This window comes from Astyanax mexicanus, chromosome 14 (genome assembly GCF_023375975.1).
Source record: "Astyanax mexicanus isolate ESR-SI-001 chromosome 14, AstMex3_surface, whole genome shotgun sequence".
In the NCBI taxonomy this organism is placed as follows: Eukaryota; Metazoa; Chordata; class Actinopteri; order Characiformes; family Acestrorhamphidae; genus Astyanax; species Astyanax mexicanus.
This window is the reverse complement of record NC_064421.1, coordinates 29,300,889-29,315,643: the sequence shown is the minus strand read 5'-3', so window position 1 is coordinate 29,315,643 and position 14,755 is coordinate 29,300,889. Positions and strand designations below refer to the sequence as shown.

General features: G+C 35.0%; 1 protein-coding gene and 1 long non-coding RNA gene across 4 annotated transcripts; both read left to right on the top strand.

Moving 5' to 3' along the window:
- Window positions 1–724: 724 nt before the first annotated feature.
- LOC125781120 (uncharacterized) lies at window positions 725–6,955 on the top strand. Of its 2 annotated transcripts, XR_007424268.1 has the most exons (6): window positions 725–1,160; window positions 1,286–1,315; window positions 2,580–2,613; window positions 3,116–3,180; window positions 4,120–4,472; window positions 6,678–6,955. It is a non-coding gene; the product is annotated as an uncharacterized LOC125781120 (long non-coding RNA). The 2 variants fall into 2 exon arrangements; XR_007424267.1 differs by having other exon boundaries at window positions 748–1,315; window positions 6,678–6,954.
- A 1,544-nt stretch (window positions 6,956–8,499) lies between these two features.
- dnal1 (dynein, axonemal, light chain 1) lies at window positions 8,500–14,007 on the top strand. 2 transcript variants are annotated; one of them, XM_015604620.3, is made up of 8 exons: window positions 8,500–8,615; window positions 9,922–9,960; window positions 10,132–10,241; window positions 10,500–10,555; window positions 10,910–10,965; window positions 11,464–11,590; window positions 11,982–12,122; window positions 12,276–14,007. In XM_015604620.3, exons 1-8 carry the CDS (start codon window positions 8,613–8,615, stop codon window positions 12,323–12,325), a joined length of 582 nt encoding a protein of 193 aa, XP_015460106.3. In that variant the 5' UTR covers window positions 8,500–8,612; the 3' UTR covers window positions 12,326–14,007. The 2 variants fall into 2 exon arrangements, with proteins under 2 accessions (XP_015460106.3, XP_007244729.3); XM_007244667.4 differs by lacking the exon at window positions 8,500–8,615 and adding an exon at window positions 8,767–8,821.
- The last annotated feature ends 748 nt before the right edge of the window (window positions 14,008–14,755 follow it).

Below are 14,755 nucleotides of genomic sequence, written 5' to 3'. Positions count from 1 at the left end.
AATTAAACATGGTAAAATGTATACAGCTCTGGAAAAAAAATAAGAGACAACTTAAAAATTATGAGTTTCTTTGATTTTCATCAAATCCTCTGGAATATAATCAAGAGGAACACGGAAGATCACAAGCCATCAAACCACCCTGATAGCAGACTACTCCGATCCGGATCCGTTTTACCTCCGGCAGATCCGCGCTACAGTCAGGTCTGTTTAGTGGATCTGGTCCGGCTTCACTCCGGGTTCGGGTTATGATTGTGACTCACGTTCAGATCCGTTTTACTGACGGTAAATCCGCATAACAGTCCGTCTCATTTCACGCCTTCCATATGACTTCGGCACGGAGTCAGATACCAGATGTGAGTTCAGTGTCAGTTCAGTGTCGTTTTGCGGATCCGGGCCGCATCGGCGGAGCGGCACAGGAGCGGGAGAAATTCAAACTCAGCGCGAGGACCAACTGACATCTGCTGAATCTACGCTTCAGGTGAGTTAACTAGCTAACTAGCTATCAGCGTCATTTAATTACATCTATTGCTCATTTTTAATCTTGTATATGCTAAAGTTGATTTATCACGTGTATGTTGGATAATATCAATTGTTTTTTTGTGTATTTAATGTTAATTGTTGTCAATTTGTAGGCAAAATTGACAAAAAGCTTCAGTTAACGATACCAGTTAGTTATGCTAGTATTAGCTAGTATAACTAGCTAAGCTAACCAGGCTAACTAGCTAACTAACTAACTCATTTTGCTCGAGTAACACACCTTTTTTTATTAAAATAAACAACTTTAGTTATTCTTAGAACCTTAAATAGTTGTGTTTGGGCTTAATTATAATAAAGCTCGTCAGACGTTTTCCTGCTCCACCTTAAATCGTGCAGCAATGGCTTACTGACATTGACATATTTAAGCACTGTTTAAGGTGGAGTGGGAAATACAAAGAAGCTGGCCAAAAGTAAAAAAAGAAAAAAAAAGTAATTATAAATTTTATAATTTGTTATAAACACAACTAAGTTACTGTCAATAAAAATATGAGGCTGCATTTAACTTATTATTTTCCAGCATAAACTTTTCCATTCCACCTTAAATTTATTCTCACGTCGTGGCGCACGAAGGAGCTGGCCAGTGTCCATATCAGCAAAATGTGAATCTTTAGAATAATAATTGGGTAATATTTGCTAGCCTAAATCAGCATATGTGTAGTAATATTAAACAATATCTGTTCTGATTTCAACTTAAAAACACCTGTTCAAAGTTACTACAATATATTAATTATATGCATTTGCTTAGTAGGGCTGCTGAGGGCTGGGGACCTGAGATAAGGTGAGATACAATTATTTTAGCTAATAAAATGTATGTTTAACGTTACAGGTTGGATCCACCTAATGCATTTTATGTTTAATATTATGGTAGTCTTGTTTGTTATACAACATATATTATGTTAATAGTTTATTATTAACTAACATGTTTTATGTCGCTAACACACTGCTAAGTCAAACTAACTTGTTTATTATAATATTGTGTTGTATTGCAGTACATTTTTAACATTGGGGGAATATAATAAAAAAGGGCATATTAAGCTAGCTAATTCCAACTGCATTTTAAATTATAAGGGATTTCTACCAGCTTTAATTACTATTAATTTATTACAACACATAAAAAACATACATATACTGTTAGTCTGAGAATATCACGTGACCTCTAAACAAATCAGACACTTACACATATTTAATATAATTGGCTAAACCTATTTTTGCTAACTCCTTCTAGGGGGTTTGAGCAATCGCCACATATTTGATATTGAAATGTTCAGGGGAGTGTGAACCTCAATATGAAATTAGTAAACAATATGGCCACCTACACATTAGTCATTTTGAGGCAGAGGCAAATTTATTTTAACAGCTGTAACTTGTGAATGCATAACCTGACAATAATTCCACTTCACAAATTTGATCAGAAAATGTTTTAGGTCACATTCCAGTTCTGGCAAATATAAAAGCCAAAAGGGGGCAGGGATAAACCTCATATAATTGTTTCTCAGCAACCATAAACCCAATCAAGCTGATATTTTGCCTGCTGCATCAAAGACCAATTCTATAAATGACCATTTAAGGAAAATGTCATAATTGCCAGCACCATTACCCAATGAAGTTCATGTTTATTATTAAGCAGAAAATTTGCATTCTGTATCAGAGGCCAATTCTATAAATAAATATATGCAATAACAGTATGATCCTAAAAAACACGTTTTGAGCCGAACTTGCCTTAAAGGGCCTCTGTGCCCTCTACTGCTTTGTAGTGTAGTAATTTTCAGAAGTGCTAAATATGTGACAACAAAGCTTTGAACATGGATCTTTCATGTATAGGTTGCTGCAACAGTGATTAATAGTTAGGTTTACAAAACTTATTGCCTCATTTAGTTTAGTTTGTTCATTATTTGCAAATAAGTTTTTGGATAACTCAATCTGGATACATAAAGTCTGATGCAAATCTGATGTATGGTAAGTTAAAGTTCAGCCTTTATTTTAAAAAAGAAAATGCTTAACTTACAATACTGAATGTAATTTTGTTTTGTTTGTTTTTTTAGGTGTAATCATTTACCCATCAAATCACCTAACAAGGTAATTAATTCTATTTTCCAGCAGTTCTGTAATTAATTTTGACTTTAAGTCTGTTGATACACATTTGATTTGATATGTTTGCTCTTAATGTAGCATTTATCCACTTTCTTATTTTAATTGTTTGTTGTGCCACTGCACTAAAAACTTTAAGGGACACTGTAAGATTTTCTTGATGAATTTATATACATTTTTAAAGAAGTAAATTTACAACCATAAAAATTAGTGTTCCACTCCATTGAGCTGTAATATACAGAATAAAAGTCCTCTCATGTCTGATCTGGGCTCCACTGTGTTAAAACAAGGCTATGTAAGTATTTGCGTGCCCTGCTATCAGAACTTTCTCAGCCTCGTTTCAACACCGTGGAGGTCAGATCAGACATGAGAGGAATATTATTCAGTGTATTACACCTCAATGGAGTGAAACAGTGATTTTGAAGTTCAGAATAGCTTTTAAGTTTGTGTTTTGTTTTCTGTCTGCGCTTGCTGCATCTCCCCCTCGCAGGATCAGCCTGGATCCTAACAGTACTTGATGCACTGAGCAGTGACATTATACATAGAGTAGTTAAGGTAAGAAATATACATTTCTTTCCTTTTAAAACATTTGTGTTGTTACGTATAATAACAATTACATCAGGCGTTATCAGATCGAGGTTCAAATTATCAAATCAAATTGTTGGCGGGGACCATTTAAAAAATCACTGGATATTGGTGTCCGTGCTAACTCTATACCCTTGAGTAAAGTAACCAAGTACTAATACTTCATTACTTTTCATCCCTTTGCTTTATCTTAAATGATTGCCACCTTTTGAACTAAAATAATTCCTAATCAGTTGTCTATTCCTGACTAGAAAACTAAAAATAACAGTTTTAAATGTTTTGCTTTTTTTTAAGCTGGAGAGAACTACTGCAGGATTTCTCCAGTCTCACTGTAATTACACATGGTCACCATGACACACTAAATAGGACAGGGGTGTTTTTCCTGAAAGTGATCAATCTTAGCGAATAACAAACAAACTAACGCATGACGTGAGAAAAGAACGAGCCAGTTCTTCAAGTGTTTCCCATAGAGCTTTGCAAAAAGTTCAAAGAGCGTCTTTGTTGACTCCTCCCCTTTGCAATTCCTGTAAATCCTGTATTTCCTTGGGAATTCCATATAAGTGTGTGTATGGTGCAGTAACAACTGGGTTACAGAATGCACAGACTTGGAGTCTGCACACTTGCTAAGACCGTGACCATCACCAGTTGTCTGCAGGAAACCACCTGTAGCATAAAATCAGTGGGCAGTTAGGTGGTACATGGTGGAACTCTGTGGAACTGAGTTGACCTAGAGGCACACATATATACAGTGAGGAAAATGAACACCCTGCGACTTTGCAAGTTCTCTCACTTATAAATCATTGAGGGGTCTGAAATTTTCATCTTTGGTGCATGTCCACCGTGAGAGACATAATAAAAATCCGGAAATCATTTTTTTAAAATAATTTATTTAATTTACAACTTTCTCAGCAGGATTTGGTATCCGCAAAATGGTTCGAGGTCCTCAGCCCTCGCCTCCCCCAGCACAGAGGAAAACTACCAAGGGCAGTACTCTCATTATAGGAGATTCAATTGTTAGACATTTAAAAGTATCTAAGAGTAATGGCACAATTTCATGTCTTCCAGATGCTTGCATGCTGGTAGTCGGCAAGCGGCTCCCTGGGGCGCATTGCCAAAGCAGGAACCCCGGCACCATCGCCCTCCACGTGGGGATGAGCTTTCGGGAGCGACCGGCCCCGTTCCACAGAGACAGGCTTCTCTCTGTGAACATCGAGGCGGTGCTACGCTGAGACTGACTGTCTCTACCCAGTCACACCAGCCAAGTAGGTTTGTTTGCTGGTATTTCTGCTTGTACTATTTGTATGTCAATTCTACATAATAGTGTAAATAAAACACGTTATCAAAATAGCTGGAAAATCTGTTTTAACAACTCCATTAGAATTAATACAAACTCGTCTGTCCTTCTGAGTTACAGCAACAACCACATTAAATCGGGGCTGTTAAATATAAGATCGCTGGCACCTAAATCAGTTACTGTAGGTTAAATTATCATTGACAATGCACTCTCTATGAGACATGGGTTAAAACTGATGGATATTTAGCTCTAAATGAGTCCACTCCCCCCAGGTTCTAGCTATTTCATCTACCCATGCAGGACTGGTCAGGGTGGTGGTGTAGTCGTCAGTTATAGGAATAAATCAAAATACAGAGTTTGAAGCTAAGTCATTTGAACTGTTTAACCTTATAGTCGCAGGCCCATCTACTGCCACCAAAACCCAACATTCATTCCTGCTGATAACTATGTACCGTCCTCCAGGACCATATGCAAAATTCACTAAGAAATTCAGTATATTTTTTAGCTGCAGTAGCTCTCAACTCTGACAGAGTTATCATTGTTGGTGACTTTAATATCTATTTTGAAAAGAAACAGGGCCCACTGAAAATAGCATTTAAATCAATTTTGGATGCATTAGCCTTCAATGAGAATGTAATGGGCCCACCTACTGATGTACTGACTCAACTTTTTTTTCATTTGGTGATCGTTTTGGCTATGTTGCAGCCAGGGGAATGCATTTTTGCAGAAAACCTGCTTTTTCATTAAATTTTTGAAATCTAATGTCTTTTACTCTCACGTCATTCATACTCTCTGGACGCATTTTGCACTCTCTGGACATGTTCATGGCAAAAATGTACACACACCTACAAACTGCTCTTAAATCATTATACATCAATATTGTTTTGCTTTTTTTTCATAAATCAGGATTTTAACCATTTAAATAACTGTTTAATAATTTTATACAGTAATTACAGTGAGATAAAAAAATGTGTTTTCAATGGAAGTCAATGGGGCATTTTTGGCCACGAAGGTGTTCAGAGGGAGTATTTGACACTACATAAAAAAATTCTACCAATGCCCCATACATCTAATATTTATTATATGATAAATAGTACAACTTTTGTGGGGGTTTTTAATGAATAATTAATCATGAATGTAATTAAACTGTCAATTAAAGGGTTAAAATCCTGGAATGTATTAAATATTTGATCATTTTGATCAGGGCTGGATTTGATTAAGTGATTTATAAAAAAAATAGCAAAAAAAATGTATATGAGTATTTTATTGCTGATTTTGTGCATGTACATTTTTGGCAACAAAGGTGTCCAGAGGGTGCAAAATTTAAATCTGGCACTACGTAAAAAAATAATAATGCAATCAAATCAATTTTGTTGCTAATCTTTTACATGTCCAAGACTCTAATAGTCACCAATGCCTCATTTGTCTGCTGTTTGTTTTGTGGAAAATAATTTTTGTGTTTTTTTTTTTTTTTTTTTTTTGCCAAAATACAACAATAGTTAAAATATTTAAACTGTCATTTAAAGGGTTAAAATCCTGAAAATTATTTAATGTTTGGTAGTTTTGGGTAGAACGGAAGTTGATTAAGTGATTTTATGAAAAAAAAAAAAGTTTATTTATGTAAAAAAAAAAATATATTGATGTATAATGATTTAAGAGCATTTTTTAGGTGCTTGTACATTTTTGCCACAAACGTGTCCAGAGGGTGCAAAATTTGAAGGGGGCTTGAGGGTTAACCTGAACATTTATCACCTGGCCGCTTTATTAGCAAAAACACAATTACAACTGCAACAACAAATGCATTTATCAAAAACCGCTGACTTATATTCTATTGTAAATAAAATACAATATCATTTTAAGTACGAGTTAACAAAGTTCTTAGCCTTACAAAGCTTTTGGGAAATGCACCCCAAAGCTATAAGTGCACTTTTTATTTATCTTTCTTTTAATTTTGGGTGCATAATTCCAGTAAAATGGTAATTATTTATTATGTGAAATGGTATAAATGAAAATTAGCTGGCCCCTATTAAATACAGCTGTGACATTTATATATCTTTTAGAAATTTGGTCAAATGAAAAACACTTGTCATTTTAGTACGCTATATTCATTTCTAGCCACTTCTTTTCTGCTGTTTCTGAAATAAAATATTTTCTTATTTTGTCTTTTTTATAGGCTGCACTGTAGTGGTGTTAAGTGTCCAAGAATGCTCTCATCAGTGGAGGCACAGCTGGCTGCAAAAAACGTCTGTGTCTGCATGTTTATATTATGTGAATTAAAAATGGTTTTATTATTAAAATAATTGTATTAATGCCTGTTGATTTATAAATTGTTTAATTGAAATCAAATTTTATTTAAGTAGCTTAATTAAGTATTGCATTTATAACTGATGGTATTTTATTTAATTAGCTTAAGTATTGCATTTATAAGTGATGGTATTTTATTTTAATTAGCTTAAGTATTGCATTTATAAGTGATGGTATTTTATTGAATTAGCTTAATTAATATTGCATTTATAAGTGATGATATTTTGTATAATTAGCTTAATTAAGTATTGCATTTATAAGTGATGGTATTTTATTTAATTAGCTTAATTAAGTATTGCATTTATAACTGATGGTACTTTCATTAATTAGCTTAATTAAGTATTGCATTTATAAGTTATGGTATTTTATTTAATTAGCTTAATTAAGTATTGCATTTATAATTATTGTATTTCATTTAGCTAACCTAATTAAGGATTGCATTTACAACTAATGTTTTTTTTATTATATTATTTAAATATTGCATTTGTAATTTAATGTACTGTATTAAACTCTTTTAATTTATCAATGTAAAAAAGAAGTCAAATAGCTTAGTGCTCTTTCTTTACTACTTTTATTTTGAAATATGTCATTATAATCATTAATAAGTAGGCTGGGGAACGTGAAAAGGCCGTGGCTTGGCCGTAGCTAATACGGAACTAATCCGGGGCTGATCCAGATCTGGTCCAGATCTGTAACGGACCTGTTTCAGCGAGTGTAACGGTAAGCGGATCCGGCGCGGATCCGGCCCATATTCGGTCTAAAGGAACACCTGAAACGCTTGGTCTGGACTGGTGCTGGCCCAGTATCTTTTTGACTCCGTAAAACGGATCCGTGACGGTTTTGGCCCGTTGTGCATCTGGACCCCGGCCCAGAACCGTTTTACGGATCCGGCGTGGAACTTGTGATAGACTCGGCCCGGATCCGGCCAGAATGCTTTTTGCTATCTGGGCAAGCTAAACTGCTTAAAGTTTTGCATCAGGAGTGCGGGCATACAGTTATCCAAAAGCAGTGTGTAAGACTGGTGGAGGAGAACAAGCCAAGATGCATGAAAACTGTGATTAAAAAACAGGGTTATTTCACCAAATATTGATTTTTGATCTCTTAAAACATTATGAATGTGAACTTGTTTTCTTTACATTATTTGAGGTCTGAAAGCTCTGCATCTTTTTTTGTTCTTTCAGCCATTTCTCATTTTCAAATAAATGCTCTAAATGACAATTATTTTTATTTGGAATTTGAGAGAAATGTTGTCCATAGTTCATAGAATAAAACAACAATGTTCATTTTTCTCAAACATATACATATAAATAGCAAAATCATAGAAACTGATTCATTTACAGAGCTGTGTTTGTATGTCCAGAGCACGTGACCGGGCTGATGACACGAAACGCTGCAGCATTGAAATCGAGTTTCTACCAAAATAAAGGCCCTTTATACAAATTAATAGAATTCTATTTTAAGTATGTGAGCTGAATATATACAGTACTTTAAAAAGACATAATGTAAATTTAATTTTATTTTAAAATTACAATTAAAACTAAACTAAACACGCATGAATTAATGTGTAAATAATCAAGGTAAGAAGTTGCTCCTATTAAATTAGTGTTGCTGGGAAACACAGTTCCGCACTAGTTGTTTATTAATATAATATGATTAAGCTCTGGGTTAATCTCTAATAAAAGTTTTATAATTAATAAAGCTTATGGAGCGGCTCGTGTTTACAGGGACGGGGGCCGCCCAGTCTGCGCATGCGTGTTTAAAACCCTGACAGCCCCATAGCAACATAGCAACCGCCGGAGACAACATGGTGAGCAGCTGATCTTACATATTACTACATTTATTACTAATTACATATATATGTAATACTGTACTATATACACACTAAAGCACCCACAGCATCGCAGCACACAGACCGAGTGGGAGATACGAGTTTATAGAACACGCATATCGCGGGGTTCTCTCACTTCTTCCAGCTCCAGTGATCTGCCGAATTGTGCTACCCATCAAAATATGGTAAAGAGAATGTATCTTTTTACATTAAGTTCAATAACACGCTTGTAACAATCACTTAAATAATGAGGAAACGCTCAGACTGTATAATTCATCAGAGGTAAAGAGAATTAACAGGTAAAACACCAAAACATTTATAAATGTGTTCCGGCGCATGCGCAATACCGGCAAGTAGCACACATGGATGGGTAGCACAACTCGACAAAACATCTACACCCTTAGTGTATATTTTAAAGATAAATATACAAAAAAAGCACCATATTAGACCATTATATATTATATTATATTATATTATATTATATTATATTATATTATATATATTTAGATAGCCTAAATTGTTGTATTAGGGTTATGGTAATATAGTTAATAGAGGTGATTAGAATTGCTTATTATATTTATTATTATACAGTACCTCTCAAAATTGAGTACACCCCACATATTGCATATCTGCAAATATGTTGTTACATCATTTAATGAGACAACACTATAGAACCATACTCCTGACAGAAGTGTAGGTTGGATATTTAGATAAATCTCTGTATCTGGATGAAGTTAAGGTCATTAGAGCTGATTAGAAACTTTTTCTAGGACAGTGCCATGCAGACAGAGTTGCTGTAGTGTGTACATGGTGTATGGTCTGAGCACTGCAGGCTGACCCCCCTACTTTTTCAAGATCGCTTGCGTGATACATTTATTTGTTGTGATAACTGATATGTTTTTCTAAGCATATTGTGGATATTTTCAGTGCTGGATATTTTCAGGGGTACTGACCAGGTGTTAGTTTTATTGCAGAGAGTGCTAGTTATTTATTAATTAGTAAGTAATGTTAGTTAAAAACACTGTTAAATAACTAGCTGAAGTATTTACTTAACCTAGTTAAGCCTTTTCAAAATGTTTGACTCTACTAAAGCATTTAGTAGATACCAATCATTATTTTGGTAATTGACTATCTGTTGATTCTTTGTAAATTAATCAACGTCTATTTCTGCCATGCCTTCCATCTATATAACGCAATAGAAATAGCTGTGTGTGGGAAGGTGTTTAAATGTAGAAAGTGCTAAAAATGTAGTGAGTAAATATATAATGTTATTCTGTCTCTACAGGCTAAAGCAACTTCTATTAAAGAGGCTTTGGTGAAATGGGTAAGAAACTCTAGCCTGTCTTCACTTGTATTTGTATGTGAATCACAATAATAACCTACACATTTAATCACCATGTTAGTTAGCTAGCTAGTTGAGATATCACTAATATTAATATTACATAATTGTGTAGCTCACATTGCCTCACTGTTGTTTGTGTTTTTTTTTTTCCAGGAGGAGAAGTCTGGTGAGAAAGCAGCCGATGCCAAAGCAGTGAAGCTATTCGGTCAAATACCTCCCATCGAAAAGATGGACGCTTCCCTGTCAACCCTCGTCAACTGCGAGTGAGTTCAATTATTATATATACATATATACAGAGATACAATGGAGAAAATACGTTTTTGATACTGTATTGATATTTTGAATTTTCCCATCAACAAAGTATGGTCATGCTGGAAGACCCAGCCACGACCCACCTTTAATGCTATCATAGTGCGATTTATTATTATTTACTGATAGAAAAAGTAGTAAGGTTATAAAAGGAAGCGTTATATCCTCATTTTTTACCTCATGTTGTTTACACTTTTCTGTTGTTTTGTTAGGAATCTGTCACTGTCAACAAACTGCATTGAAAAAATTGCCAACTTGAATGGGTTAAGTAAGTATTAACACGGTTTAAATGGTTATCAGTACGTACAGTATGTGACATTGACATTAGGGCTGCAATTAGTGATTATTTTGCTAGTGTAATCAAACTAATCTGTCAACGATTAGCCAACTGTTTCTTGTGGGTGTAGCTTCTGTTCCTAGTTTTTTTTTATCTCTTTAAAATGATAGAAACAGCTGAGCGCTAGATTTAAATATGCACAAGGTGTTTAAATGTGAAATGTTGCAGCCTTACTTGTAATGCTATGCAAGAAATGCAGTTCTGTTTTTTTATTAAATATTCAGAATCATCGATATTATAAATATAAAATAGAAATGATTATTATTATTTTGCTGTTTCTTTTAGAGAACTTAAAGATATTGTCCTTGGGCCGTAACAACATCAAGAACCTCAATGGACTTGTAAGTGAAAACACAACAGAAGTACAGGCAGAACGTTTCCCCAGAGGAACACACATACTAATCTAGATTTTAGTGTGTTCTTTACATCACTTACAACACGACAAACAAAACCCATATCCCATATACAAAACCACAGCAACCCATACAGATACCACAACAACCCACACAATACAACAGCAACCCATACAGATACCACAGTGACCCATGCAGATTCCACAGCAACCCACACAATACCACAGGAACCCACACAGATACCACAGCAACCCATACATAAACCATAGCAACCCATACAGATACCAGATCACTTCAAAATAACACTGCAGACAGTCTGATCTGTCAGACAGATCAGTGGGACTCTACACTGGGGAATCAAATCCTCAGTATCCAGACTTAAGCCATGCTTGTTAGTTGTGGCTCAGTGACTAGAAATTCTGGAAAGTTGTATATTTTTGCTCTTTTAATAAATATTAAATCAGAGTTTTTGACTGTGCCCTGCAGGAGGCAGTAGGGGATACACTGGAGGAACTGTGGATCTCTTACAATCTCATAGAGAAGCTGAAGGGAATCCACGTCATGAAGAAGCTGAGAGTTCTGTACATGTCCAACAACCTGGTCCGGGAGTGGGGTGAGCCTGTCATTCACAGCCTTAATTAATATGCAATAACTTTTTGGACTATGAAGTGTTGTTGTTTGTCATATCCATGAAGGGTTTGAGTGTCATATGTAAACATTAACAAAGTATGTCCTGTTTAGCAAGGAAAATTAGGCTCTTACTGGGAGCCCTAAAGTAACAGCCCTCCCCCTCCCTGTGTTCTGTTAACTCTTATATATAATTAATTATATATAAAAAGTGAGATGTAATTTTCAGAAATGTAATTTCTGTTTAATTAATGTTCATATACAAGAGTGTTGAACACCGGTGATGTTCTAAAATGATAGTTCTAAAAGATGTGTTGGTGCTTAATAATGTTCCACGTTGTTTGACGCAGTTTGTTGTACTTTGCGTGTATTATTAGCGGAGTTTGTAAAACTGGCAGACATCCCATCCCTGGTAGACCTGGTGTTTGTTGGAAATCCTCTAGAGGAGAAATATTCTGCTGAGGGCACGTGGATAGACGAGGCCACCAAAAGAGTCCCCAGTCTAAAGAAACTTGATGGTAAGGAGAAAATCTCAGGATATCAAACTTTCCTTTTTTTCTTGCTTTGCTTGGCAAAATTATTGATTAAAACATACAGAAAACGTGATTTTGGAATCACATGGATGGAAATTATCCTAATAACTGATCTCTTCTATCTCTTCTCATCCTCAGGGACTCCAGTGATCAAACAGGAGGAGGAGGAGAAGGAGGGCGAGAGTTAGCTACACCTCCGGCTTTAACCCTTTTTTTAATGGTACAGTTTTTTATATGAGAGAAAAAAGAGTTTTTGAAATTAAAGCAAAATGAAGGTTTATATGTTAACACAATCTATATTTATTGAGGCTTAAAAGCTAAAGCCACTTTCTTAAATCAAACAGCACACTGCAGCTCCTGTTAAATAGTTAATAAACGAGAGTCTCGAAGTCTCTAACAGAACGATTAGGGCTGTCACGATAATTACAATATTTTTGTTTAGGTTTATTTTTTCTTAGCAAGAAAAGCACATAAAGAAAACAGCATGTATATTTGATTTCATTTTTATTTATTTATTTAGGACAGCCTCCCTCTATCACATTTTTAGGACAGTATATCATCTAAACGAATATTGTTATTGTGACAGTCCTAATAATGTTACTAATGCACTGCACAGATTTTTGGCATTATGTAGCTTTCTGTAGTCGTCACTGTGACTGGATACTTCAGCCTCAAGAGGCTCTGGGGCTAACATTTTAAACTTAACAGTTATTTAAATTTTTAAAAAATGTTTTAAGGGTTATAAAAGTTGAAAAATTAGATCTGTGCAATAACGCTGCTGTTAAAATGATAAAGTTTGCATAATTGACTGTGTAAACTTAAGAGTTGAATATTTATTCATTTGTAACAACACCGCACTAAACCTGGGTCCAGATGTTATTGTAAAGAGATGGAGGGCATCGCAGAAATAATCGTTGACTAATTGAAATAATAATTAAGAAATTATTCGACTTCCAAAATAATCATTAGTTGCAGCTTTAGTTAAAATGGATATACAGCTCTGAAAAAAGAGACCACTTCAGTTTCTGAATCAGTTTCTCTCATTTTGCTATTTATAGGTATATGTTTGGGTAAAATGAAAATTGTTGTTTTATTCTATAAATGTTTTAAGACAATGAAAAATTCAAGCAGTTCAGCTTGGTTTGATGGCTTGTCATCATCCATCTTCCTCTTGATAATATTCCAGGTTTTCAATTTGGTAAAATCAAAGAAACTCATCCTTTTTAATTGGTGTATTTTTTTCAGAGCTGTATATGCTTTTTATTAAATATGTCACATAAAAAAACCCAAGGCAGTTCAGTCCCAGATGTGGACGCTGTTTTAAAGTGAAATGTTTTATTCTTTCTGGTTCCAATTAAACAACATAAGAATAAGAATCTGACAATGCAAAAGGTTTATTTATCTGGTATAAATTTGTATGTTGTACTACATTAAGCCTCCGCTGCACACTGTGCTGTTTTTAATAATCTGAACTTTACTAAAACAGAACAAACAGATAAGAACCCTTTTTAGCGATTTTCCAAAGTAGGACTGTTATTGTTTTGATGAAGAATCTGGTTTGTTTTTCTCATTTTTCTAGACTTTTTGTAACATGATTTTTTACTTTATTTAGTGCAATTCTATTTTAATTCTGTAGGTGTGTTTTTGACATTGCTATTGATGTGTGATTGTAAATGATAATTAATTTGTCTTTTTGGAGAGATTGTAATATTGCAATAAATGCCGAAGACAGTACATTTTTGGCTTTGTATTAATGGATTTAACTTGTACTCGGCATGACGACCTGTTTTCCAAAATGTTTATTTGTATATTAAAAAAACTCCTAAAAATAAAAGAACAAAAATAAAATACTATAATAAAACATGTTAAAGTGGACTGTTTATTTCTGGTTCCATGTGCTATTTATCAGAAAACTAGAGGAAGCTGTGAGAGAGCCACATCATTAGCTACCTGTGTAATTAATACTGTACTAGCTACATGCTACAGTTCGTAAAACTCTGCTTGTCAGTTGGCTGTTTAAATAACTCGATAAATGTGGTTATTAATTACGATTATTATTATTTTATTATAGATACGTGTACATTAACATGGTGGAGAGTGAGAAAGGAAATAAATAAGTGAGCAGGGTGAAAAGTGAGCAGGGAGAAAAGGAGTGGAGAGTGAGCAGGGTCAAGTGTTGGCAGGGAGATAGATGGGAGTGAGCAGGGTGTAGAGTGAGCAGTTTGGAGAGTAATCAGGGAGATAGATAAGTCAGCAGGAAGATAGATAAGTCAGCAGGGTGAAGGGTGAGCAGGGAGATAGATGGGAGTGAGGAGGGTGTAAAGTGAGCAGACAGAAGAGTAAGCACAGTGTAGAGTGAGCAGGAGTGAGCAGAGTAAAGAGTGAGCAGACATAAGAGTAAACAGGGTAAAGAGTAAGCAGAGTGTAGAGTGAGCAGGGTGGAAAGTGAGCAGACAGAAGAGTGAGTAGACAGAAGAGTAAGCAGGGTGGAGAGTGAGCAGGGTGAAGAGTAAGCAGGGTGTAGAGTGAGCAGGTTGGAGAGTAAGCAGGGTGTAGAGTGAGCAGGAGTGAGCAGACAGACAAGTAAGCAGGGTAGAGAGTGAGTAGGATGTAGAGTG

Excerpts from the sequence above, each read along its gene's own strand:
- dnal1 (XM_015604620.3), top strand. Across the intron at positions 10,966-11,463 it reads TCAAGAACCTCAATGGACTT|GAGGCAGTAGGGGATACACT; the intron begins GTAAGTGAAAAC and ends TGTGCCCTGCAG. Across the intron at positions 12,123-12,275 it reads CAGTCTAAAGAAACTTGATG|GGACTCCAGTGATCAAACAG; the intron begins GTAAGGAGAAAA and ends TCTCATCCTCAG.